Source organism: Chionomys nivalis, chromosome 23 (assembly GCF_950005125.1).
Source record: "Chionomys nivalis chromosome 23, mChiNiv1.1, whole genome shotgun sequence".
Taxonomy (NCBI): domain Eukaryota; kingdom Metazoa; phylum Chordata; class Mammalia; order Rodentia; family Cricetidae; genus Chionomys; species Chionomys nivalis.
In genome coordinates this window covers 35486039-35513687 of record NC_080108.1, presented here as the reverse complement: position 1 = coordinate 35513687, position 27649 = coordinate 35486039, and the positions used below count along the sequence as shown (strand labels likewise).

The window sequence follows — 27649 nt, the reverse complement described above, 5'->3', positions numbered from 1 at the left end:
TGATCCCGTTTTAGACTAAATTAAAATCAGGAAGCCCACATGGAAAGCCAGTAAGCAGGCATCCTGTATTGTGGCCCCATCCCCTTGGATTCAGGCAACTGTGGACTGAATGTATCACCTTTGTGCAGACACCAACCTTCTAAAATACCCTAAACAGCACTGACTTGGCAGTAAGGGAAGTAAGTGATGATTTGAAGTGTACGGCGGTACACATGCAGGCCACATGTATACACGTCCTCATTGTGCACATGTGTGGATTGTAGCATGTGTATCAATCCTAGCATCAAGCCCCACAGACACAGAGGGAATGCTCACACCTACCTTTATATCACAAGGATCTGAAATAAGAGTCTTATGATCTACAACTTCCACAACAGCTTCTGGAATAACTGCCTTCTTCATGCAGGACATGTTGAAGCCATAGACGTCGTCCCAGAAGGCAATTCTATCAGCGTGCTTGCTCACGTCACTCACGGCCACTAGGCTGATGGTGCAAATGTCAGGGTAGACTGGAAGAAAGAAAATACCCATATATGTAGCATCTTCTCTTCACTTAGAGGACAGTTTTAAATGGCTAATTATAAACATCAAACCTGTCTGTACAGAATACTAGCAAGGAGAGATCAATGAAGACAGAGACGGGGAGACAACCAAGTTCCCAGAGTGTTTATAATCATGACGGTAAAATTAGCATCCCCAAAATGGCCTCCTAATAAAATTACTAAAACAACTTTGAAATAAACATATTCATATTAAAACCTAAAATATGACAACTTAAAAATTATTTCATATATTCCTCTAAATTACACATAAAGAAACAAATGATCTGGAAAAGTATGTAATGTCACAGGGTGGGGGGATCACAATGGAGTTTTATGGGCAAAGAGAGAATCAGCTCATACTATAGTTTTATTTAATATAAAATGATTGCTAAATGTATGCCAGTCTAAATAAAAGACTGTGGATACAAATTTCTACCTTCAAGAAACTTGTATTTATCTATTTATTTTGAAACAGGATCTCATGTAGCCCAGGCCGGCCTCAAAAGAGAAAGCACAAGACATTATGGATCACCTAGCGAAATCGGTAGGGGAAACAGGCTACCATGTAAGAATGGAAACCAGCTCAGAAGTGGGGTGAGCAGAGTGCTCTAGCAGAGGAGAGAGCATCAGTCACCATTAAGGGGTGGCACTGCATTCTGACTAGACAGGCGGAGAGGCAAGGCTCAAAGGGGTCTCGACAAACCACTGCAGTGAACTGGAATTCATTTTAAGAATGATAACTCAGTGAAAATTCAGAACAACCATTTGAAGTGCTAAGGAAAGAATGTCTGGGAGGAAAATAGACAATTTCAGAAACATTTAATGATTCAGGAGGTGAAAACCAGGCTGGTGGCTAGGTCAGGGAGAGGAAATAGATCTGAAGGACAGTTGGGAGGTAGAACTCGGCAAAATGGGCCAGGAAGAGGAGGAATCGCGAGCAATGCTTGGCTTTCGCAGCTGAGCAGACTGTCCACTGTAACAGGGCACTGATCTGGGCAGATCAGGAGGAATGAGTGCGCTGCTTCTGGCACCAATGAAAATGCCAATGAGCAGATGAAACATTCAGGTGTGGAATTCTAAGATACAAAACTGAAGACTCTGAGCATGCACACTGTAAAATCATGCACAGCTGAAGCGTACGAGACACAGCAGCAGATATGTGATCAGCACCAGAATTTATGGCATAGGAGAAGCAGCGAGAGGGGCTGAGAGGGGACAGGGAAGGGCACTAGAGGGGTGGTGGGAAACAGACATGCTGATGATGGGAACGGCTATTGTGACACAACACACAACTTCTTTCTAAGACTAACATGGAAATTACTTTTCCTATGAAGAGCTCCAGCATCAATTTTTAGGAAATTCATAAATCAAAAAAAAAAAAAATTCAGTTCCATGTTCCCATATCAGATGACAGCTGTTAAATAACCACAGAAACAGTCGGGTAAGCAGTCAATCTTCAGACTTTGAAATTGCCCTCTACCTCACGCTTAGAATCTGTATTCTTCAAACCTCCAAGTTATCTTTAGAATAATGGCCAGGATAAGATCTGCATCCCAGGTTCATGGGCTCTAATGCTGCCTCACAGTTCAGCTTCTACAGTCATCACCAAGAGCCATGCACAGGAGTATGCTGGCTAACCAGGGCCTCTTCCACCAGCATGCCAAGCTCTCTGGCTGGTTCCATTCTGAGGAATGTGAGCTTGTTACCAGGATACTAACAACAGACCGCCACAGGCACTACGGTTAGCCTCTGAGCCACATCTCAACAGGGGACACAACGACAAAGGCTGATCCTGAGGCAGGGCAGCAGCACTGGGCATCTCAGCAGCTCCTCACACCCTGTATGGAATTTGGGCCACAGCTGCAGCTTTCTGCAGTAGGGCCTGAGGAACACAGGAAGGCACAGTCAGGTTGGCAGACTTCTTTTGTAAAGTCATTACTGCAGGCTTTGGAAGCCATTTTTTGTTGAAATGACCACTTCCTGTGGTTATTGTGAGAGCAGAAGGCTGTGTTCAATAAAGCCTTGTTCATAAGGCAGGCGGTGGCTGTGTTCAATAAAGCCTTGTTCATAAGGCAGGCGGTGCGTCAGACCCAGAGGCCCTGCCAGAGAAAAGTGGGAAGACAGTGAAGGTGAGATCTACCAGGGTGGCTGACTGCTTCTGTTAGGAGCTCCCGCAGTTCACGGGAACTAAACTTAACGCAGCATTGTACATGACTGGGCAGTCATGTGACTTACTGCAGCTCACGGGCAGTTCAGAGCATGAAAAATCCTCACTGAGTTTGGCACACCACAGCTCACACATCAATCCAGTGTGATGCATGGGTTTGTTCACTCTCATAAGACCACTGCAGTAGCAAAGTTTACCCATCATCCACAGCGGCACTGTGCTATGGTGCCAGAGCTAAGTAAGAGAGGGCAGGAATGTGGCCTGTCACAGTGACAATACAACCTGGACTTTCACCAAAAGTCTCTGATCTGCCACCTCCTTACGTCGTGTGCTGTACTAGGGTCACCATGGAGAACAAAGATGGCCCTCTCATGTGGAAAACTGTAACTGACTGCAAGCCAGGCTTAGAGGGAAAAAACAAGAGCAGAATGGTTCTTTTCTAAGTGCTGAGGTGCAGTTTTCAGGCTAATTATATTTCAAAGATATAAAAATCCTGGTGCTTATTTTTGAACTCAGAAATGACTTTTTCAGTTCTCAGAAATACGTGAATAATCCTAGAGTGCTAGAGGTCACTGGGGTCAGATCCTCTCTGATCCTAAGTCTTGGGCCCCTGCCACGACTCCACACACATTTGTCACTCGATTTGGGTGGGTTTTGTTTTGTGTCATAGAAGCCATAAGTGAATAATTATGCCTGCTTGTAGGTGAAATCGGCCAAATGCTGATTGGACAAAAGCAGCCAGTTACCAAACCATTTATAAATCCATGGCTTTGACATCTGTGTCCTTCTCGATTCACTGCCCAGAATTCATCTGTCACTGGAATGGCTCACGAGGTGAGCAGACCAAGATGGGAATTCCTTCATCCCTAGGGAAGGCCTCACAAACTTCTGGGCCCTAAAGGCCGAGACTGAGGAACGAGAATACAATTCCCATGAAACACTGGCACACAGGAGCCAAAGCTCTGGAAACACTTGCCGATATACAGAGCAAGAGTAACTTAGAAATGAGATATTCACTGGGAACTACACCTGTTCTTCCACATTACTACCTTATAAATAGTGACCCGCTCCATTAAAGTTTACATAACCTAATACAAAGATAGAATATGCTCTGGAAACTCTGCTCTGAAAAAAACAAACATTATCAGCATATTTCTAGAAAGAAAAAAAAAACCCAAAGTAACAAATGTGGTTCAAGTAGACAGTTAAGGAAAAAATAGTATAGGAAACTTTGAGCTCCAGCAACCAGGCTCATGGCTTCCGTGTGATGTGAGGTGCAAGTGTGAGAGTCGATGTGCTGGCCGAAGATGTCATGTTCCAACCCATTTCACCACTGTTTAAGGCACCAGCCAATGCTGCTCTTGTTTCCAGCAAGAATTCAAGAGACTTAATATATAACAGAAAACCATTTTGAACCAGGTGCTTCGTCTAGACTTTGAGATGACTGTCTATAGCTTGGTTATAATCTTCATTTTACAAAAAAGGAGATGGAGGTAGGGAGGTAATGCCAAAAGAAGCAGTCTTCATTTGCTAAGAAGACAAACCCGCCAACTGACACACAAGTCTTGAGGTCTGTCTAGAGACACCCCAGACTTCCCCCTTCATGCCAGCCCACTGCCTTGTTCTTCAAATGGGAGATTTCCACCCTCCTAAAGCAGGAGAGTATTTGTTAGATGGGAAACGAGAAAGAGCAAGTACATTTTAACTATTAATAAAACTGGGCAAAGCAGAAATGGATGTACTTGCTCACTTTGTGAGTGACTAATGACAGGACGGAAATAGAGGTGAAAAGGCAACAGCCCAGCGGCTGAGAGAACAGGAGGCATGGAGGGACAGATGCTTGTGAGGCAGCTTGGTGTGCCCAGGTCAGACGCAGGGCTGAGGCTGCTGCAAGTGGTGTTCCAGCTCTGCTGCCCGTCAGGAGGTACGTGGCAGAAGCTGGCTTTCTTCAGTCTAAAGGAGACCAGGCTGGTAAGGGAGGGAGGCTCTGGTAAATGGGCACAGAGACAGCTCATCTCCAGGACACCTACAGTAATGTGTCAACCACAGGTCCAGCCATGCGGCAGTTTCTGGCCGTGTCACTCTCACCTACCATGCTCTGCAGCATTCCTGCCCTTTAATAAGCCCTCTTCCCACTGCCTGCAGTGAATTCTGTTTCTCCTGACAAGTCCTCTTACACATGTATTATAAAGAGAAGGGGCACTGAAAGTAAACTCTGCCTCTGGACTGTGTTCAAAGGCCACTTCCATGAAGCCCAAGCATCTGTATTTTAACCAAAGCCCCTCGTGAGCATGTGAAGCCCTGGAAAGTAAATCACAGTGGTGAGCTTGGAAGTGAATAAAAGCCCGAAAGAGCCCAATGCATGTGGACTCTTAGCATTGGGACCTGCTTCCACAGTCCAGGACAGGGAAATACAAATGGCAAAAACAGTTCCTTCCTGATGGAGGAAGATCAACAGATTCTCAACTTCCTCCTGCTAAAAGTGATTTTAGAAACTCTTGCTGATTTTGAGCAAATTACAGAAGTGAATTACTTCTCCATGCTATTAGCAGATACAGTTTCAATCCCTTCCTCTCCTGAGCATGTCAGTTTTGATTTCTCAGGGTGGTGGGGCTTCCACACCGGAACTTACTCGCTTTGCCCTACTGTAATTAGCAGATATTTCACGGAGGATCTCTGAAAGCAGTAAACATCTCATTCTTCAAGTTCCAGTTACTTATTTAGTCATTTTTCCCCCTTTTTTTTTTTCGAGACAGGGTTTCTCTGTGGTTTTGGAGCCTGTCCTGGAACTAGCTCTTGTAGACCAGGCTGGTCTCGAACTCACAGAGATCCGCCTGCCTCTGCCTCCCAAGTGCTGGGATTAAAGGCATGCGTCACCACCGCCCGGCCATTCTCTTGTTTTTATCAAGGGGGTTATAAGTAAGAAAAGGAAGCACAGGTACAGAAAGATAATATTAAAACTCTGCAGACAACTGAATTGTTTACACAGGAAATCCTTTTAGAAATAACTACCAGGCTCAGCAAAACCATAAGACATCAGCTTAGTAAAACAAAGCATTTTTAGTTCCATAGCACAGGCAGGCGAGTGAGAAACAATGCCTGCAAGGCCAGCATTGTCTGCACAGCCTGGGCTCACAGACCAGGGGGCTCAGCGGTTATTTGCTAACTGTCCTATTCACCAGTGCCATCTTAATTCCAAGTCTTTCTAAAGCAATGCGGAGGTGAAAGGAGTGAGAGGAACTGAGGAAGGCGCCCTGTATAGAGACCTGGCCTTGTCCCGCCCCACTGCTTTCTTCCTCTCTTCCTCTGGGTGTGTGATAAAGGTGGTGTGATCTTGAAGTGAATCATAAACTCAATAAAAACACCAAAACTTCCAGAAGGACGTAGAAAGACCCTGTGTGACTTCAAGGAAAGTGTCCTCCAATGAAGCATGCGCACAACAGGACAGAGGCAGCACCTGTCAGCTGCCCCATCCTTTCAGTGAGCTGTCATTCAACTCTTCGCCCAGTGTTCCTTCGGCTTTGCTGGCTGCTTGCTGGGAGGATCCACCAATATGTCAGGAATTAGGCTTATGGTAAGAACTGGATGGATTCCCCACTTTAGTCCTTGTGACTCTGTCACGTGGGGATTTACACATATAGTCAACATCACAAATCATTCTTTCAGGGCTTCTAAATCTAAGTTCCCAGAAAACTCTTCCCTCAAGTCTAATGTGTTTACACTCTATGTGACTCACTGGTAAATTACAACGGTCAATTTATTATCTAGATTAAGCTGTTTGAGGAAGGGTTGTCTGAAGGTTTTACTATGTGGACCAGACTGGTCTTAAGCTCCGGGGCCTAAGTATTCTTCATGCCTCTTACATGCTGAACTACAAGAATATACCAAAAAGACCAGGTAAGCCTCTAATCTGCTTCCACCTCCCAAAGTGCTGGGATTTTAGGTGTAAGCCACCATACTTAGCTTTGCTTTATTTTTAAATAAAATTATAACTTCCTGTATTTTATGAGGTGCTAGTTACATCTGTGACTATAATGAGATTTTCAATTTTCTTAATTTGTCTCCCACACAAGAACCAGTAACGTCTGGTTTTATTGTCTAGACTTCAGGATGCACTTTCGCATACAGCAGGACCTTCCTCCTATCCCTGACACCACAGGGGCTTGCAACTTTGGAGATTTCTTGCCATTCCTGTTCACTTTTTCATATAAATTTCATAATCACCTTAAATTAAAGACAAACCTGTTGGTGAGGACAGCAGTAGAAACTTAGAAATTCTACTGTATAACTTTTAACATCAAAAAGGAAGAGTTATACATAATTCTCACCTACAATTTTAAAAAGTGGTAGTAGTTTTAGATTTCCTCATATTTTGCAATGAGGTAAGGTGAATTGACATCTTCTGGCATTAATTCTCTCTACCCAAGAACTTAGCACTTCTTTACATTGATTTAAATCTTCATGGGGGAGAGGAGGAGACAGATGAACTCATATTCACATCATGGATGCGTTATGGTCACGTGGGCCCACAATACTGACACCTCATTTCATAACGCAATCATTCTTTTAAAAATTCTGACATTATGATTGCTTGGTAAGGATTCCCACAAGAAAAACATAAAGTGCCGGGCGGTGGTGGCGCACGCCTTTAATCCCAGCACTCGGGAGGCAGAGGCAGGCGGATCTCTGTGAGTTCGAGACCAGCCTGGTCTACAAGAGCTAGTTCCAGGACAGGCTCCAAAGCCACAGAGAAACCCTGTCTCGAAAAACCAAAAAAAAAAAGAAAAACATAAAGCAAAACTTCACAGCACACACGAGCATGTGATGGCAATATTCGTTCATTTCATGTCGTTCATAGTGAGTTTAGTTTTTCTCCTAATTATATTAACAAATAGCATTCCACAGCACTGCTCAAGCAGCTAAATGCCGACTCTTCTGACTACACTCCCAGATGATCCTAATGTTAATCAGTTATATAAAAATATGGACTGAGCTAGAATCATTAACCTCCCTTTTGTCCCTCCAGCTGCCATGGTCCCATGGCTGTGGGGACCTAATGAATCTCACTGAGCACTCGATTTAAATGCATTAGCTGCTGTCAGTTCTTCAGTGAGATCAATGGACACCACTGGGGAGGTATGGAGAGGGAGGAGGTGGGGGGGAGGTTCCCTAGAACCCCACAGCAAGAGTCAGATGTTTTAAATGCATTTTAATAGGGAAACAAGGTTTAGTGAAAAGAACATGAATAATGATTAGGTCAGGCAGATATGAGTTTAAAAATCAAAAAAGAAAAAGAGATGCAGGCTTGGCTGCCCAATGGTGTCATCTTCCAGGACACCTTTTGAAACTGTTCCCCAAATCTCAAAGGCCTGTGGTGAAGATTATGTATAAGATAAGCAAAAATGGCTTGCCAGGCGGTGGTGGCGCACGCCTTTAATCTCAGCACTTGGGAGGCAGAGGCAGGCGGATCTCTGTGAGTTCGAGACCAGCCTGGTCTACAAGAGCTAGTTCCAGGACAGGCTCCAAAACCACAGAGAAACCCTGTCTCGAAAAACCAAAAAAAAAAAAAAAAAAAAAAAAAAGATAAGCAAAAATGATGGTGACAACCACAGAGAATCATTAAGTGATACCATTTCCTTCAGTCACTAAAAAGACCACAAAAATCACAGATTTGCACTGTTTCAGGATAAAACATCTAAAATCCTAGCCAGGTTCACAGCAGAGATCAAGAACTACTTTAAAGTGGATGCCGAGAATATATGACAAGTGACCTAGAAAGAGGGAACACAGATGCTACCGGAGAGCTCCGCTGTCCGGAGGACCTGTCTTAGCTCTCCTGGTTTGGTCTGAGGACTTTCAACTGTACTGTCACTGCCTGGACAGCTGTAGGATGCTATGGGCAGGGGGCCTGAGCAAGAGCATAACCCTTGTTCTCAAGGACACCAGGGGTCCCAGCACAAGGCTGGGATATGTACTTCTCCCTGAGGATGCAACCAGAACACTACTTTCCCACAGACATGGAAAAAAGGCTTCCAAGTTGAGAGGGATCTACTTATAGTAGACTTAGGGGTAGGAGGTGCTTAAAACCTTTCTAGACACCCGGACTAAATCACAGAGTGGAGCAGCATATAGGTTAGTGAGGCAAAGAAAATTTGCTATTAAAGTCTCCAAGGTAGTCTGAAACATGCTACAGGCCTTCTGCTAAGATTAAGAGTGGGAAACAGGAAATAAATGACATAGGGATTAAAAAATGAAAAGACGCTTTAATTTGAATATTAAAAGCTTCCCACACCTTGCCCTTATGTTTCTATTAAACAAACAAACAAACAAAGAAACCTTCTAGTAAAAGATATCCTAAGAAACCACAGCCTTGGAGACCCCATATCAAGTAAGCAAGGCTCCTTCCAATGGGAACATCTTTCATCTCTACTGAAACTCTCTCAGCCATGCACAGTGCACTTGAAGCTCAGAGGTTCACTTGGTTGCACCACGCTGAAATCAGACTAAAACTGAAATGCCGTACTTACCCGATCCTCCTTTCGCCAAGTATTTGCTCTTTGCATAAAGGACAGAATCCAACATCGACTCGAAAAGAAGAAAATAGCCCTGCGCAGAAAGGAAACGATGAACGTCAGGAACGGGCACTGCACAGGAGACCCAGCAGAGCAGCCGATGGCTGTCAACTCTCTTCTCTGTCACACAGCTCTGCCCGTCACTGTATGGACAGTCAGTTCTATCCAGTGGCACTGGAAGGCCAGGCCTGGGTGGGAAGTGGACCCATCGAGTTCTTACAGTAGCAAGTTCAGAACCTGCACCTGCAATTCCACTTTTGAGTCTACTGTTTCTCCCCCAGGGTAAGGGGAACTTTGGGGAGACCTACAGCTCCTGGAATGTTACAGGCTAATTAGGAGTAGTGGTTCTAACAGATTTTGTCTCCTGTCACACTGGACACTCTCAGGCTCACATTGGGGGTGAAGGTGGAAACACTATTGGTGTCCACGGGGCAGAGCTACAAGATGTTACCACACATCCTGCCATGCACATGACAGGCATCACGATGTGCCACCTGACCTAAAGTGCCATCTCCCAAAGCACTGTCTAGAGATCTTTTTTTGGTGTGCATACAGACAGCACTAACTGGACTCAGTGGGCCATTAAAAAGGGAGGAGGGGGAGGCCAGAGACTGTCAGGGAGTAGACATAATTTAAATACACTGTATTTATGCATTCTCAAGAATTAGGAGCAGGAGGAACAGTCATTCATCATAGAGGTTCACAGGACACATCAGCACACCAGATGCTCTCGACAGAATAGGGCCACTGCCATACTCTGAGCAAATGTCACACTTTCCCACTGCGGTTCATCCACTACTTGCGATGCAGCATCTTTAAGAAAGTGTTGCATGAAAGCTAGCTCAAGGAACAGGACCCTAGTACAACCAGATTTCAGGGAATGGTGGTGAACCCTTCCCAGGGAAAGGGTAATAATGGCGCACACAGGGAAAGACGACACTCTTGGGGTCCTAAGCACCCAATACAGCATGTACTGTGCAGACAGCCACACACCTCATCTACTCCAGGGCCACATCATTCAGCATCAGGGAGCGTGTGAGCTGCACCTTCACACCACCACTCTAACTAAAGCTGTTGTCTCATCCGTGGATAAACATCCACCAGGAAATGTTTAACCACATGAATAAATGGAACAAAAAAGGCAGCAGACCCAGAATCATCCCCATAGGTGAGCGAGTCACACTGAACTCATAGGAAACATAGGTCGGATGACTGTCTCTGCCTTAATCAACCTCCTCCCAAAAACTAACTCACTGATAAGAAAACTAACATCCATGCTGAGTTGTAGATGTGTTCACACCATGAAAACTTGGGCTCAGGGGAAATTTCTGAACAAGTATGCCTGTCATATGCTAAACACTACACAACAGCATCTGTTAGTATGCCCTGTGTGTTCAAGGGACATGGGATGTGTGGATTTCGCCAATGAATACTTACCAGCTCACCTAGATCTACACACAGAAATGCTTGTAAATGGGCATCTTTGCATTAAGTAAAGAGAATCACAATTTGTGTCAAGAAATTATTAAGAGTGGGTTACCTAAGGAATAGGAAGATCACCTGAAGTCAGTCATGAGTGGCAAATGCCTTTAATCCCCAGCACTAGGAAGACAGAGGCAGGTGACTCTCAGAGTTCCAGGACAGCGAGGCCTACACAGAGAAATAATGTCTTGAAAAATCAAAACCAAAATAATTTTAAAAATTAAAAAAGAAAGAAAGAAAGAAAGAAAGAAAGACAGACAGACAGACAGACAGACAGACAAAGAGAACTGAGGGCCTGGAGCTTGGAGAGATGGCTCAACAGTGAGGAGCATTGGCTGCTTCTGGAGGAGTGGCCTGGGTCCCAGCACCCACACGGTGGCTCACACCATTTCTAACTCTGGCTTCAGGGGGCTCCAGTGCCCTCTCCCGGCATGAGTCACACATGTGGAACACAGACATATGGTTGGAAAATGGTCAAAAGAATGACCCATGGTGAACAAGGCCTTGCGGAAGTGTGAGGGAGGCTCCAGGGAGAAAGGCACAGGGCCTTTACCTCAGGCGCATGTTGTTCCTGGACGTGATTTCATGTCTTCTGTGTCAAACATTTACATTCAATTTATAAACCATGTTAATCCTTATTGGATGTCAGATCAGCTATAGACCCTCAATCTAGTCAGTATACTGGAGTCTCTTATGATCTTCTGCCTAGTTTTCAGTCTTTCCCACATATAATCCACGGCATATGCCAGGCAATTTTGTTAAAATTGGTCTGTACTGAGAAAGTTCTGGGAAAGGGCTACTCTATTGAGTATGTGCTTTTAGTTGACACTTATTTACCTGCTTTTCTGAACTCACACAGCCTCCCTTGGATCACTGCTTCCTTTGTTACATTCGTGTATAAAGTACACTGGGACTGGAGTAAGGCTGTCTACAGTTACTGTAGTCCGCCCATTCTTTCAGGTCCTCAGATCCACACAGGTGGAGGAAAGTCAACATATACATTCAGGCAAAACACCCTTATACAAAGCCAGTTTTCTCAAACAACTCTGAGTAACACTGCTCACAATGGGCTAGGTTCTCCCACACCAACCATCATCAATTAAGAAAATGTCTCACAGGCTAATATTGGTGGGTCATTTTCTCAATTTAGGTGCCTTCTTTTAAAAGGGCTCTAACCCGTGTCAAGTTGACATAAAACTAGCTAATACCCTCAATATATTTTTCTTGAATTATTCATTTAATCAAACTAGATGAGAAAATATAAAATTTCTCAAAATGTCTTTATCATTTATAACTAAAGAAATACAATTTTTTTAAACTATTTGCTCAAACTATCCAAATCAGTTCCAGTATCAACTCTGAGGATCTCCCGCAGAGTGACCAAGGGATGTAACCACTCATGCACAGACACCCTCCATCAGACACCCTCCAGATCTCTGCTCCCCAGTTTCCACCCAGCTGTTACTGGCCAGAGAATTCCAAAAGCAAAGAAGAATTCCATTGTTCATATGCAGAGTTAGGCATAGCACCTGGCACCTGTGAAGACCAACATGTTTAACACAGATTCAATGGTGATGGGCTTTGATCAGGGCTAAAGGAACAGAAAGCAAGAGCTACAGAAGTCAGTTCTTCCCATTTCTACCTCCTTTCCCTCTGTTCATGGCTCTCTCCGATCAAGATTTCCATTCTAATGCAAGATTCTGCTCCCATATAAGCTTTTATTATGTCAAAGTCCTTGGTAAACCCTAAGTTAAAGAATAGAGAAATTGGGTAGGTGTGGCGGAGTGCACCTTTAATTCCAGCACCCAGGAGGATCTCTGTAAGTTTGAGGCCATTCTGGTCTACATAGCAAATTCCAGGACAGCTAAAAATACATAAAGAGACACCCCCCCACACACACACACAAAACCACCAACAAACAAACAACAGGGGAGAAGCCAGGAATACAAAAAGAGACGCCACACACACACACACACATAGACACATACAAACCACCAACAAACAAACAAAAACTGGAGGAAGCAGCCAGTCAGTGAGAAAACATTCCCTCAAACAACAAATCATACAGTCACAGTGGGTACTCTGTCACACTACTGAAGACTCAGAGCTGAAACTGCTTATCCTACTATTCAGGTAATAGCTCAATTGTTAATCCATTTAAGTGAATTTTTCCAAAGTCACTATGTATGCTCTCTTCTTTGATGCTCATCCATATCTATGTCCTTGACTGTTTCTTCTCAGCCAATCATAAATGGCCCTACAGCGTAGGCTTCAAGAAGTGCAAGCACATGGTCTGCACTGCGTGGAGCAGCAAGCTCTACATGAGCAACAGCATCCACTGCATGAGTGTCTACACTGCTACAGCGAAGGAGACTTGCCTTTAAAATGGTACAAAATAACATGGCCTATCTAAAGCGAGCTTCTGTTTTAAAACTGGAACTGCTGAGTACTAAGAGCGGTGCTGGCTGAGCTTTATGGAGAACATGTCATTTAGTTATCTCAGAGTGAATTTGTCACTGCCATCACCTACTGAAGAAACTGTGGCAAAGAAAGGGTAACAGCTTCAGATCTAGAAAGGAAATCCAGTCACACAACAGGGAGTGAACTCAGACTGATGACCCTGGTCTGATGACAGAAGCCATGGTCTCAATTTCCATTTGATTTGCTTGACTGGAAGATTACATATTTGTATTAAGATGACATGGGTACTGAAGGACTCAGGTAGTCTGAAACGAAAAACTGCCCACAGAACACGTCAAATGGGATCAGAATTTTAAACTATGTGAATTAGAATACTTCAGAGTGGCTTCTTAGTGAGCAACTGAAACACTAATAAGAAAGATTACGTGACACGTCAATTATATGTAGAATTAATGCATGACACTGATAAAAATTAACTAATATACCTCATTAAAAGTGAGTGGATGACTAACCAGGGCTCATGGGGGCTCTCAGAGACTGAACCAACAATACCGGGAGCCTGTATGGATCTTAGCTAGGTCCTCTATTTAAATATATTATGGTTGTGTAGCTTAGTGTTCTTGGTTGATATCCCTGGGAGGCCTGCCCCTTTCTGAAGGCAATCGGAGGGGATCCGGGGGGAGGGGGCTGGGGTGAAAGGAGGGAGGGGAAACAGAAGTCAGGATGTGATGTATGAGAGAAGTATAAGAAGTGAGTGGGTGACGATGGTGTGTGAACTGTTAGCAGCTACCGTCCTTCCTCTGAACTTCACTCTGCTAAAGGCTGTGAATGTAACCAAACAGCTTCAACTTCTGGGAACTGTTCCTGGTGCTGAACCAAGTCATTTATTACCGATAACAGAAAGCTTTGCTCCTAATGCCCCAATCATCTGTGGTGCAATTCAGAGTACAATTTCACAGGCTGCTGCCTCACCTGTAGGGCACCATCTTGAAGGATTATACCTGATATCGCCCCCTATGATGCTCATGGGGCATTCTTCTTTCAAGACTGACATTTACTTTATAAAATCTAACGCTGCATTTGTCCTTCAAAAGAACACATGGAACACAGAGATGCAGACTCACACTTGTAAAACAGGAGCCTACTCCTAACATGCTCACATCTTCCTGCAACAGGCTCACTGGTGATAAATAAAGGCAGATACTTTCAGTACCAGACTCTTTCCTAATCAAATCACTAAAACACCCTGAGGCAAAAGCCAAGTTAAGAGGTAGTGAAAAATAAAGTTACTCTGGGAAAGACTGTTGACAAACAGTCATCTGAAATAACTTAGAGGGGAAAATATTGCTTGTATCGAATACAAGACTACAAGATCTAACCCATAGCACACCTACAGGATCCTAATGTGTCTATACAGAATTCAACAGTGCAGTCAGCATCATCAAACTACATGGCAGAAAGCCCAAGAGTGGATTCAAGATCAAGTGTAAGAGGGAAAGGAATAAAGTTTATAAAAAATATTTTCACAGGCCGGGCGGTGGTGGCGCACGCCTTTAATCCCAGCACTCGGGAGGCAGAGGCAGGTGGATCTCTGTGAGTTCGAGACCAGCCTGGTCTACAAGAGCTAGTTCCAGGACAGGCTCCAAAACCACAGAGAAACCCTGTCTCGAAAAACCAAAAAAAAAAAAAAAAAAAAAAATATTTTCACCTTCTTGGGGAAAAGACCAAGGACATCAAAAGTCAGACTTCATCGAAAGACACAGAAAGAGACACAGGGCACATTTACTCAAAGAGTGGGAGTGTGGGCTAGTATAGTCGTCATGGGAATCAGTACAGAGGGCCTCAAACACTAAACCATACCCACAGGTGATCCAGTTATGCCACTGCTGGGCAAACACCAGATGGATTTTAAACATAAAGCTGACAAATTGTAACCTGGGTATTTTATGTTAGGGACTATTGTGAAAAATCCACTTAAATACAGAAACACAGGTTAAAGGGAAGGACTTGGGGGTGTGGTTCAGAGGCAAAAGACTTGCCTAGTATGGACGAGATGCCGGGTTCAACTGCCACAAGAACAAAAGCAAATTAAATGTGAAATGGCAGAAATATATATGACATTCTAATATGAATACTAAAAAAAGTTCAGTAACTTAAGTGTCCATGAATCTAAGTGTGGGACTAGAATCTGCACTTTTTATTCTGCCACAGATAGGGTGCTAAGGAATGAGCATGCTGTGGGCTGGAGATGCACACACTTTAAAAGGGCAATCACAGATTCTGGTGGAAGAGGGAGATGGGTCCTGAGTGACAGGGGAAAGGTGAAGGATACATTTTTTAGTATTTTTATATTAGTGTGCAGTCAAAAGATAGTAAAATTGCATATGTGTATAATAAACATTCGTCAAAGGAGCTCCTGCTTCCTAGTACTTCCCCTGATTACTGCCTTCTGTGGGGGGAAGAATGACATGGGCATCACAGAAGCTGCTCCTGCTAGGCATCCAGTATGTGCTGGCCACTGTCTTGCAACACCTTGCTCGGCCCATTGACCCTGACCTCCGCTCAGTCTGGAAAATGCTAAAGTTTAAAAACCTTCCTTCCACTAGATGGCACTCTGACCTGATCAGTACAAGACCCTTCCCCTCGCACTGTGGCAGCACTAGGAAAATTGAAAAAAGAACAGCAGCAGCATCTCAAGATCTCAGAACACACACCCTTACTCCAGGCTCAGTCAGCTCTCACGGCTGAAGGATGCAATGTATTTCTAGAGCAAGAGTCCCCACATCAAATCGGGGGAATCATTAATTATAAGAGGGTAGTCCACTTCTACGAGAACAACCAAAGCATTAGCTGGCACCTTTAGGAAAGACAATCATATTAAAGAGACACAGTGGAGTGTGCTATGCCCCAGTGTGTCTCCCTAAATTCATATATTAAAACTGAACCAACAATGTACTGGTATAAAGTAAAATAATAAAGGCAAACATATTGTCCTCTCATATGCAGACTTTGTATTTAAAAAAATCATACAAAGGACAAGAAAACAGATGAGGAACTATAAAAGAGCCTAAAAAAAGGGAGACTAACAGTATCACGTACAAGGACAAGCAAGAATTGCGTTTTCTCTGACGTGAAGTAAACTTGATTCTCACACACATTTATATATAAGAATGACATGAAAGCAGAGGGGGCCATGTAGGAGGCAAGAGACCAGCAGGGAAGGGGAAGGCAAGCCAGTGGGGGATTATGAGCAGCATACAGTGAGACACATATGTGAAAACATTATAATAAAGCCCTTTATTCTGTATGCTAACTAAAAATTGACTATAGAACGGGAGGTGGAAGGAAAACTAGACATGATGGAGCACGCCTTGCCTTCCAGCACGCAGGAGACTGAAGCGGGAGTACAGTCAATTCAGGGCCAGCCAGAGCTGTACGCTGCCATGTGAGGTCAGTCTGGAAGATCCCATCTCAAAATAATACAACTGGGGACTTTTACAAAGAAATTGAGCCATGAGGAGGAAGCCGCTCACACTTGAGGTGGTGGGCTTGCCCCCTTCTGTCCTGTCTATGGCAGGACAGTGTCCACTCCACTAGAGTACACAGTACTATCTTGGCAGCTAACACCAGACCCTGACCAGACACAGGTTCTGACTTTGGACTTACAGCTTTGCAAACTCTTCAGTTTTTGGAAATTTCTATTATCTATAGCTATAAATTACCCAGCCTCAAGTACTTTGCTATAATACCGTAAATGCTAACCGTGATACATAATACACACACACTGCACGCACACACAATTTCAAGGCTATAGGGAATAATAACTAGCAGTATGATTAGAGAGTTAAAAGAACAAGACTTCAATCTTCCAAATGCAACAAGTATATAGTAAGAAAAGACCATCCTTTGTTAGATGAATTGATAAGATTCTGTCCAAATGGCATTTGCTAAACGTGCAGAAGAAGCATGGGGCGCAGCTCAGGTGAGGACTGCAAGGAACTGGCCCATATAACAAGGATGGGCAAACACAGTGAATTCAGTAGCCCACCCAAACAGCTTGGTACTGGGTGGCCAAACACTTCCTCCTCACTCCACCCCACTCCAAAGGACTCTGGAGCACAAATCTGCTTCAGGGAAATGCAAAGCCCTAATTTAATTAATGCTTGATGTGGCTCGAAGTACTGAGCCAAAGCCAGTAATCTAAAATCCTGCCAAAGTCAATAAGGTAAATTCCTAGTATACTTCCTGTGTTTCAAGTTGACAGGGGGCTTTGTTCCACTGCGTGAGTGAACATTCCCAAGAAGCTGCACCTATAAAGGCTGACTGGCTGAACTTGAGGGGGGAAGGCTGGAATGCTGCAGGGCCAGAGCAGGGCCAAATCATCTTAGGGCAGCGGCAGGCCCTGAAGGGCCATTATTACCACCTCTAAGCGACACAACACCCTGTGAGTGCTAATGCCAGGCAAATCTGCGCAGAGTCCATGTGTGTGCAGGAGGAAAAACAAAGCAAGGCACATCAGCTACCCAACACCCCACAGCAGCTCCTCCCCATCATTGCACACAGTAAATGTGAGAGGGTGAGGTGCAAAAAGATGTGCATTCCAGCCTGGTAACAAGCCACAACTTACAGAACACATGGGCATTACTCAGCAAAAAACAGGAATGGAATTCAAAGATGAGAAAGTAAAGCAACAAGAGGAGATGCTGAAAAGCACGGAGTGAACTGAGGAAAAGACTTGCAATCATTACAAAAGAAAAAAAGCACCAACATTCAGGAAGGACGAGGAAAATCTAACCCAGGGCAAGGACTACAGAATGAAAAAAAAATCCTATTGAGAGAGCAGACCGTCAATCTGTGAGGTCCTGAAGCAGAGGCTGGAACAGAGCAGACGTATCAAAGACATATTCTAAGATGAAGACCTGACACCTGCAGCCCAATGAACATGGCCTCCACGGACACTAGACACAGACTCGCCACATTCAGACACAGATATAAGAATGTCAGCCATTCTGACATGAAAACAAAATACCTGCAGGGGAAAGACATCGGACTGAAACCAATTCTCTCCAAGACATTGGGAAGGTTCTGTGGGAAACAGCATGGTCCAAGAAACTGTCTAGCAACTAAGGCAAGAAGCAGACACTCACAGCCATTGAATCAGGGATACAGGACTCAAGAGCACATGAAAGAGAACTTGGGAGTGCAGTCGTGTTGACGAGATGGACGAAAAGTGAAGGACGAGGAGGCCAGTCTGATGCCAACATTCTGAACACAGCTTTGCTAGAAAACAGTCAACAGTGGTTAAGAACCGAACACTAAAATCACATCGTAACATCCACAAGATCCACAGCAGCCGTGAAGACAGGAAACACTGTGTGTGCTCCACTGTCCTCCTGATCCAGGGAGTCACTGTGTGCTACTGTCCTCATCCAGGGAGTCAAGGTTACAGCCGTTCTCCAGAACAGAAGGGTCAGTAAGCACAGACAAACCCAGGCTGACTCTAAATGTCATGTCTGAAAGGAGGGAGCACAGGATGATCCTGGCACAGTCTCTGCTGTCCAGGGGAGTCATCTGGGCAGCTACTCAGCCAGTCTACGCTCCAGGGCCCAGTCGAGCAGCCCACTCCCGCGCTTGTGCTACTGTCCGAAACCGAGCAGCTGTTCTTGAGGGTTAGACTGCACCAGAGCCATCATCTGATCCTCACAAAAGCCATGAAGTGAGGGCTACTGTCTCTTCATTTTATGGAGCAGGAAGCCGAGGCAGAGAGGCTCCACACATGCCCAGAGGAAATGAAGCAAGGCTGGAGCTCATGCAGTCTGACTCCCAGCAACATCCTCAGCCTGCCACACACCATCTGCCTTCGCACTTACACAGAAACTCACACATACAGCTGTCAGGGCCAGTGAACTTCTGTCAGGACAAGTTCCCTTGTGAAGAGAGCCCATCATCATCTATTTACACTGAGAGTGCTGGAATCTGCCAGTACCAAGAGAACTGTAGCTCTCTGGAGAAAGGAGGTTTAATAACAATGGTCTATAACAACTTAACCTGTGACGGCTCTGACAGCTTCAACTAAAGTGCAAAAGGTCACCATGTGGTCAGCCCTGAAAACATACGCACACAGACAACATTAAATGGACTGAGCATACGTATGTATCTAGGAACACACAACCGCAGCCATACATACACCCCCGCCACACACACACGAGGGGCTGGAGAGATAAGGGAAGGGGAAAATTATATAAGTATATTATAATCTGAATAAAATTTATAAAAATGGGTTACAATAAAACAGAAAAAGAGGTTGCACAGGAACAGACTGCATGTGTCTTAAGGAGCAGAGGCACTTAGCAGACAGCCCAGGTAAAGCCTTTCCCAGAAGTGAGAGTCCTCTTATCTTTCCTTATCTTGAGCCACTGGCTCCAGCTAGGTGAGAAAACACTGTGGCAAACAAAGGGGTATTTGCTTAACACTCATAATTTTACATTATTTAAAAATTTCACAATAATAATACAAATCTGAGTTTCTAGCCCTTAAAGCAGAGGAGATGAGGAAAAAGCACCCATTCTCATGGTGGCAGCTGCAAGGGCTTCACTGGCAGGCCAGCTGAAATAAAACACAACACCCAACAGCATAGAGACCAGAGGGCTGCTGGACCTGCCTCTTGGAATGATACACCAGGCCGAAATATGTCCTGAAATCCCACTTGCAATGAATAAAAAAATAAAATAAGACTTAAAGCTATGCTGTCCACGCCCAGGTGACACTCACTCTGAACCAGTGACGATTAAACCCTAACACTTACAAAGCTCCCAAAAGTAACTGCTATTTTATGGATTGTAACTATGTCCATTAAAAAAAATATAGAAAATTGTGCTTAAACTGTTTTAATAAACTTACTACATGACAATATAGTTTATCTACAGACTTTTTAAAAACTTTCAAATTTCCACATAGGAAATCTGTGACTGAATAGGCTTCACCAAGTTGTATCAATAATTCTGACCCATTGCTAAATACCATGGTCTCATTACATACTTAAATAGTCAGTCTGCCTTGATGCAAGGTTTCAACACAATCTAGAGGACTACGGAACCAAGTCAATGAGTTCCTCAGTGCACGAAAGGACGCTGATGGTCCAGCGCAGTGGGCCAGAGAGGACAGAGTATGCTTGGAAGGCACAGTCCTAGCCCATCCTTCCTAGGTCTTGGAGTTGGCCCTACAAACCTAAAAAGCAGAAGAATACGTCTGCTAGTCGGCAGAAGCCACAAAGTCAGCACTATCTAAAACACCTGCCACCATTGCCATTTATCAAATATAAGGCTGCTACCATGTTCATTTAAGAGAAAAAAATTTTTTTAAACTTTACTTACCATCCACTCTGATATAATAACATCCACCTTTTCTACAGGGAGACTCACTTCTTCAATCTTTCCTTTAATGAGTATAATGGTATCTTCAAGTTTATTTAGTCTGAAATTTATAATGAATTAAATCAGACTATTAAATATTTTGTTTACAAATCATATAAAAAATCACCACATTTTAATCAAATAAGGCATTGCACAGCTAGATTATTATAGCCACTTCAACACTTGTCCAGTCTCAAACTACGGATCTCAGTGAACTTCTGCAGTTAGCATGACCATTCTAAAGTCAGGAAGCATAATATACTTTTCCATGCCTCATGTCCTCTTGCCTGAATTCTCTTTCCTTATCACCTAATATTAGCTTCTCTTGGTTTCCTTTGTAATGGTGTACTATATCATACACACTTAAACCTGTTTAGATATATACACTATACATTATAGGCTAAGATCCCATGCTGGGGCTGTCTGTGTTCAGCTGACAGTTTCTTTTGCTATGCAAACGTTTTTTAATTTCACGTAGTCCAGTCTGCTGACATCAGAGACTAGCTCAGGCCACTCAAATTCTATTCAGAAAGTTCTTGCTGACCCATGTACTAGTTTGCTAAATAGACTCTAAAAGCTGGTTAAATGATTGTTTTCCAGAATGTTCACACTGTTTGTTGAAGAAAGTGATGCTTAAATCCCTTTGCCTGTGCAGTAGGAGAGTCAACTGATAGGTGCCCAAAACCCCTCTGATTAATAAGGCAATAACATGAACTAACAACAATACTTCAGCCTGAAAAGAAACCTGCATTTATGAAGAATACTCTCCTCTATGCAGTCACGGTCTCTGTAAGAACAAAGAGCAAGCAACAAGCAAGTGTGGAAACAGCAGCAAGGACAGCAAAGGCAAGGTTTCCCAGGATTAGTGAGAGACAGCAGTGAGGGGGCTGGAAGCCGGGGCCTATAACACCTTCCAGCTATTGACAGTTGCCCACTCTCAGGGAACTTGCTAACTTCCCCGGCCTAGTGTAACTCAGGGCGAGAGACAAGGCTAGCACCTGGCACGGGCATTTGTGAACACCATAGACACACCTCAAACACGACACAGAACATTAAAGTCATTCCTGTGCAGAGGAACTGAGGACTATTTTTAGAACAGGCATGGTGGTACGCTTTTGTTATCACAATACTTAAGAGGCTGAGACAGGAGGATTGTCCAAGTTCAAGATTGACTTGGGCTACAAAACACCAAACAAACAAAATTAACCAAACAAAATCAAGGCAACCAGAGGAAAAAAGAAAACTTCTTGTAACCTTGCCTAAAGATACTCACATTACTACATACTTGATGACAGAGATATATTTTTCAACCCCTCTTTTCTGCAATCTAAGATGACAGAATTAAAATGACCACCTCAGGAAGCAAGCTGAAGATTAAGTTGCTACCTAATTAAACCACGTTCTCAGTTAGAGACCGAACATTTTAATTACATGGGAGTTTTTCCTGCATCAAAGAGACTTGCCCTAACATCAGGGCATTATTGAACATTAAAGCATTCATTGTAAAGTACAGTTTGCTGAAGCACTTATCATGGGTGACCATGATCAGCAATACATGAAAGGCTATGGTTGCTCAGTCTCAGAAAATTATTTACTCTCTCCTGCCATGTGCCTCCATCTCTGAGACCATCCTGAACTCACTATATAGCTGAGTCTGGCCTTGAACTCCTGTAGCTTTGTTTCTTTCATTGCTTGTGATATTTTTAGTCTGCAGACTGCTGTTAAGGGAATCATATTGAACATGCTTCCTACCTGGCTTCTTTGAGGAAGTGGGCCTGTGGGTAGGTGTGGGGATGAGAGGGCTTCCCACTTACAAGTTAGGTTCTCTGGAGGCCCCTGCTCACCTACACTTAAATTCAGACTGTAATATCAAGTCTATCTTTTAAAAAAAAAATTATGGAAGAAAAGAAAGAATGGGCAAAGCAATAAATAACTCACCAAGAGGGACAGTTTAGATGGTTTAAACAAAACAAAACAAAACAAAACAGGAGAAAGGGTATTGCTGTGTGGTGTGGCGCACACCTTTAATCCCAGCACTTGGAAGGCAGAGGCAGGTAGGCAGGCAGGCAGGCAGGCAGATCTCTGAGTTCATGGCCAGCCTGGTCTACAGAGCAAATTCCAGGATAGCCAAGGCTACACAGAGAAACCCTGTCTCAAAAAACAAACAAAAACAGGGGAGGGAGGGGTGTCAAGGGGAATTCTGTGGGCCCATACAACACTTATTAACAAACCCTGCAGATACTTCAAATGAGACCGGTTACGTATGGCTGATGCCAAAACAGCCTGGCACAACCACGTTGGAAGCCCGTCAGTCGGCAGGTGCACCTATCCTGGGGACTCACTCTGTGGGTTTCTATCCCAGCCACGTGTGAGGGCACATGTGTGAGAGGATGCAGGAGAGCGGTCAGGGAAGCCTGTCTGACTGGGAAGGGCAGAGGATAAGGCAGATTCGGAAGAGGAGATGATGCTTACTGTGGGTTTAGTTTCCTCTGTTCTGTGAACTTATGAATTTTCCTGCTCACTCATGCTTCTCTATGTCTATACCTATGCTGTATTTAATGCAAAAACAAAAGAAAAAATTGCTTAGTTTTGAATTTCTCAAAGGAATACTTGAAAATACTAGAGTTGTTTGCTATTTCCTAAAACACTGCATGCTTCTCAAAGGAGCAGTACGCCATCCACCCAGGCAGACACATCTCGGGATGGCTGTGTGGAGACCAGGCCTGCTCTGTGACCAGTTGTCTCTTCAGGCCATTTACGATCTTGCAATGCGTCTAGCATCAGCAATCACTGCTCAGATACAGACGTGGAGAGGAGAGAGAACATGATTCAGCCTACACAGAAGAGACAAAGTCCCCCCATCCCCAGGAACATGGGTTTAGATTGATCCACACAGTTTTCAGCACCAGCTGACATCCCCCACTCAGGAAAGGCCTACAGACTGAACTTAGAAACCCAAGTGCGGTCTATGACTTACTTTGAGTCTAAAAGCATTCTAAATGAATTTCTTTAACAAAATCTACTGTAAAACTAGTAAAGCTTCAATCTGTGGTAATACTTCCCTGTTTTTTTTTTTTTTAAAGAACCCTTTAAGCAGTTCTCAATTAATCCAATAAACACTGAATTATGAATTTGATTCAGTATGGAAACTGAAACTAGAGCAAAACCCTCTCTGTTTATTTCTTGCCTTCAGAGCAGCAATCTCGCCTGCTTTGTTAAAATATGGAGAGAGGACAGTGAGCAGCATGTGTGCCGTGGGATCTCTGGAACTGGCACTGGGAGAGGCCCAGGGAGAAGAGAGCTGGCAGTGAACAATATGGAAGAGGCGGAGGTCACACCAAGAGTTGAAAGGTGAGGCTGATGGAGTCAGATTTTTCTTAAAGTTGATGAAGAACCATTCACGTATCTTTAGAGTAAGAGTGTATGATTAAGCTTGCAATCCACTTTTGCCCAGTGATTTAGATACACAGACACAGTTAGCATTTTAAGAAACGAGAAAATACATAAGTAGAAAGCACAGAGCATCAAGTGAGTGACATTTAAAAGTGGTGACAAATGGTCCTAAAATTCAGAGAAAAGTACACAGGTGTGTCACAAAAGTTGAAAGTAAGTGACAGGAGACGAGAATACTCTAATAGGTGCAGCACTGTGAGCTTTCAATTCAGTGAGCCAAAACCACATATTTCTTCATCTTTTGTTGCCCAAACATATCGAAATGACAATTAAAAATGTAATAATAAAAGCACGTCTTATAAGAGGGTATCAGAAAACAAAAGATTCTCGCAATTTGGTGGGGGAGGAAAAAAAAACAGATTGGCAAACCCATGTAGTACCCAGCACTCAAGTGCACAGCAAACTGAATAAAGCCATTCATCATTCTTCACAGCACACACCCCGAAGGGGGATTAGAAGTCCACGAGGTGGGTGTGCCAAAGGGGCTGAAACATGGCTATAACTATTGCCCTGACCAGGACACCTTCTCCACTCCTCACACACCAGACCTACCCCAGCTCCTTTATCCACAGGTACATAATCCATTAAGAACAAATACACCTGGTCGATAAACAAAAGGGGAGGAGGATACACATATCAGAAGTAGGCCCAGGGCAAGCTACTGCTTGGGTTCTCCACTCCCCATGCATCCATTGGCACACGGCTGTGGAATTACACAAATCATGATACAGTAACTCAATCTCTCCCACAGTAAAAACAGCAATGAAAAGAATCATCAAATTCAAGCAGACGAGGAGGCTCCACGCCCTAGGAGGGCAACTTGACTCCTGATGTCCTAGATGTTGAAAGTTCATTCATCTACTCACTCACCAGACAGGTGCCCATCAGACTAGAGGAGCTGGCATTTCAGGAAGCCTGTGTCAGTTCTAGTCAAAGTGTTGCTAAATATCCACCATAATCTTGTTTTGTATGTGGTTAGGGATGAAAAGATGAGAGATTCTAGAAAATGCTTATATAAACAGGATAGACAGCAGGTCAAAACCGGCTTTGGTTATTCTTTTTATTCTGTGTGTGGTGTTGGGGTTAAGCCCAAGCCTCACATATGCTAGACAGATGCTCGGTGCTGAGCTATACACTTCACCAGGCTTTTCTTATCATGCTTAATACATTAGACAGCGGCAACATGAAAGACTGCGCCTTCCACTTCACACTGGGGCTGAAAGTACCGCAATGTGAACATGAGATAGATCAGCTTTCCCGTGAAACCGCTCCAGCTACATCAAAGTCTGAATGATAAGTTAGCTGTCCATGGCTGAGTGGGGGAGAACCAGAGAAATGGCAAACTATATCCAGTAGAGACGTGAGAGTGAACACAGCATGTGACTGTCTGCCAGTGGAATAGCTTTGCTATCCTCATGTAAGTTTATGTTTCTGAAATGATTACTCTCTGCACAGTTAAAAACATAATAGCAGGAAAGTAATTCCTTTCTCTTCCATGCTTCAGTTTTATTTGTCAGCATTAACACCTCTGCAATCCTAAGTATATTCTACCCTATGGGCAACCCCAGAATAGCTGACTGAACTATTTTTAAACTTTGATACACCGATTTAAATTAAATAACTAAAATTATTTATTTCACTAAAAGAAATGTTAGCAGTTTATTAGTAAGTGGGAGAACCTACAATTTGAGCACTGTATTTAATAAGCTATTAGTAATAAATTTGAACTAAGAATCAAATACATGATTGATGATCCATTTACTGATATGGTGCATGAGATTATGTTAGAATTCTCCCACAAAAACAAATGAACAGGAAAGTAACAGGACAGGGCTGCGATACACAGAACATACTCAGAACCCTGCAGCGGGTACTCGGACCCATGTGTCATGTACGGCTCAAACAGTGGCTTTGGTAGCTGACAGTTTCAAGAAAATTAAAATGTAAGTTTTAGCAAAACATGCCTGTTTCCCTCTCTGTGGCACGAAGGACTAGCAGAACAATGCTCACAACGCAAGTCAAGCCAGCCCACCTAGCGCAGTGAGATAAAGACTACACACTGGTATTAGGATACAACTATTGCCTCTGAACATTCCCATCTGGAAAAAACACACAGAAATCCCAGTGTGACAAGGTATTCGTTCAGCAGGCAGGCAGAGGCAGTAGCCTGCCGCAGCACTAAGAACTGGTGGGGAGTTACCTCCTCGGCCTCAGCTCCCACTACACAGATGCAGGGGCACCACACTCTAAAACCTACTGCCTGCTCCTTGAGACTTCACTGTCACCGGCACCCTCCATGAGTGACAGGTCACAACAGAGTGCTGAGATGACCACAAAGCGAAAGGGACTAAAAAGAACTGCCCCATATATCACCGACATCTTCCTTTCCGCTGCGGTGTCAAGGCTGTGTTGCTGGCTGCTGGGGCTTTGGGGAAGTGCTTGGGTAATGAAGGCACAGCCTTCAAAAATGGCTAAGTCCACTGCATGATGTCACAGGGACATGGAACAAAGCAGGGACTAGCTGGGAGAAATAGGTTACACCCTGAAGAGCAGATCTTGCCCCCTGGATCTCCCCTGACCCACACCATCAAGCGAGTTTTCCTCCACACCCTTCTGCCAAAGTACAAAGTATTCTGCCTCAACTCCAGGGTAACACAAATCCAGCTGACTCTGAGCCATGACCTCTGAAACAGTGAGCTCATCGTGGAACTGAAACCTGAACACATACATAAAAATTAGGGCTCAGTAGGTAAGAGCACCGGCTGCTCTTCTAGAGGACATGGGTTTAGTTCTCAGCAAACAGTGGCTCACAACTGTCCATCACTACAATTCTAGGGCTTCAATGCCCTGTCTGGCTTCTGCAGGCACCAGGCACGCACACAACACACATATATATATACACACAGGCACAACACTCATACACCCAATTAAAAAAAAAAACTAAAAAAATGTTTTAAACATGTCTCTAAGTTTGAACACTATACCTTGAGTACTGAAGTTCAGATACAATGAATGTGAACATGATCATGTCAAACATGTTTCTAAAGCTCTGGGAATGGAAACAAACTGTCCTTTTCCATCATGTCAATAAAATATAAAATTCAATTGAAAGCACAAGTGGTCCAGTTCTGCAGGATTAAGCTGATGTTTAAAGGAGCAGGGTTTTGCATACTGGAACTCCAGACAAAAGTGCCTTCTTATAATCTTATTACCAACAATGAATTTTTGTTAGCTTTTCTAAAATAATTTTTCGTTGGGATGGTGACTCTCATATTTGTTTGCACACATGATTGAGATACCTGCTACAGAACACCTAGAATGACAATGACATACTTAACTGTGCATCATACAAATGAGAAATAAAAACCCTCACAAAACTACAGAAAGGCATACACACAGCCACAACTTCAGCTCACTTCTACTCATTCCAGAATTAGTATAAAGGAGGAATACGGTTGATGTCAGAGAATAAAAACACAAGCACCATCTTTAATATAACTGCTGTGTCCTAAAGAAAGTACCACTGACGGATTTGTTCTGGAACGTCTTGTGTTAATATCATCCTATGAGAGTTCCCGATTTTCTATTATAATCAGTACT

General features: G+C 43.7%; 1 protein-coding gene across 2 annotated transcripts in view; it reads right to left on the bottom strand.

Annotated features, from left to right (window-relative positions):
• Prmt3 (protein arginine methyltransferase 3) overlaps positions 1 to 27649 on the bottom strand; it is a 73233-nt gene that overhangs the window by 26771 nt on the left and 18813 nt on the right. For both annotated transcript variants that reach the window (XM_057756186.1, XM_057756187.1), the window contains 3 exons: positions 20558 to 20657; positions 9237 to 9315; positions 322 to 509 (listed from right to left, as the gene is read on the bottom strand). In XM_057756186.1, the coding sequence (XP_057612169.1) occupies positions 322 to 509; positions 9237 to 9315; positions 20558 to 20657 (367 nt within the window). The remainder of the gene's footprint in view (positions 1 to 321; positions 510 to 9236; positions 9316 to 20557; positions 20658 to 27649) is intronic.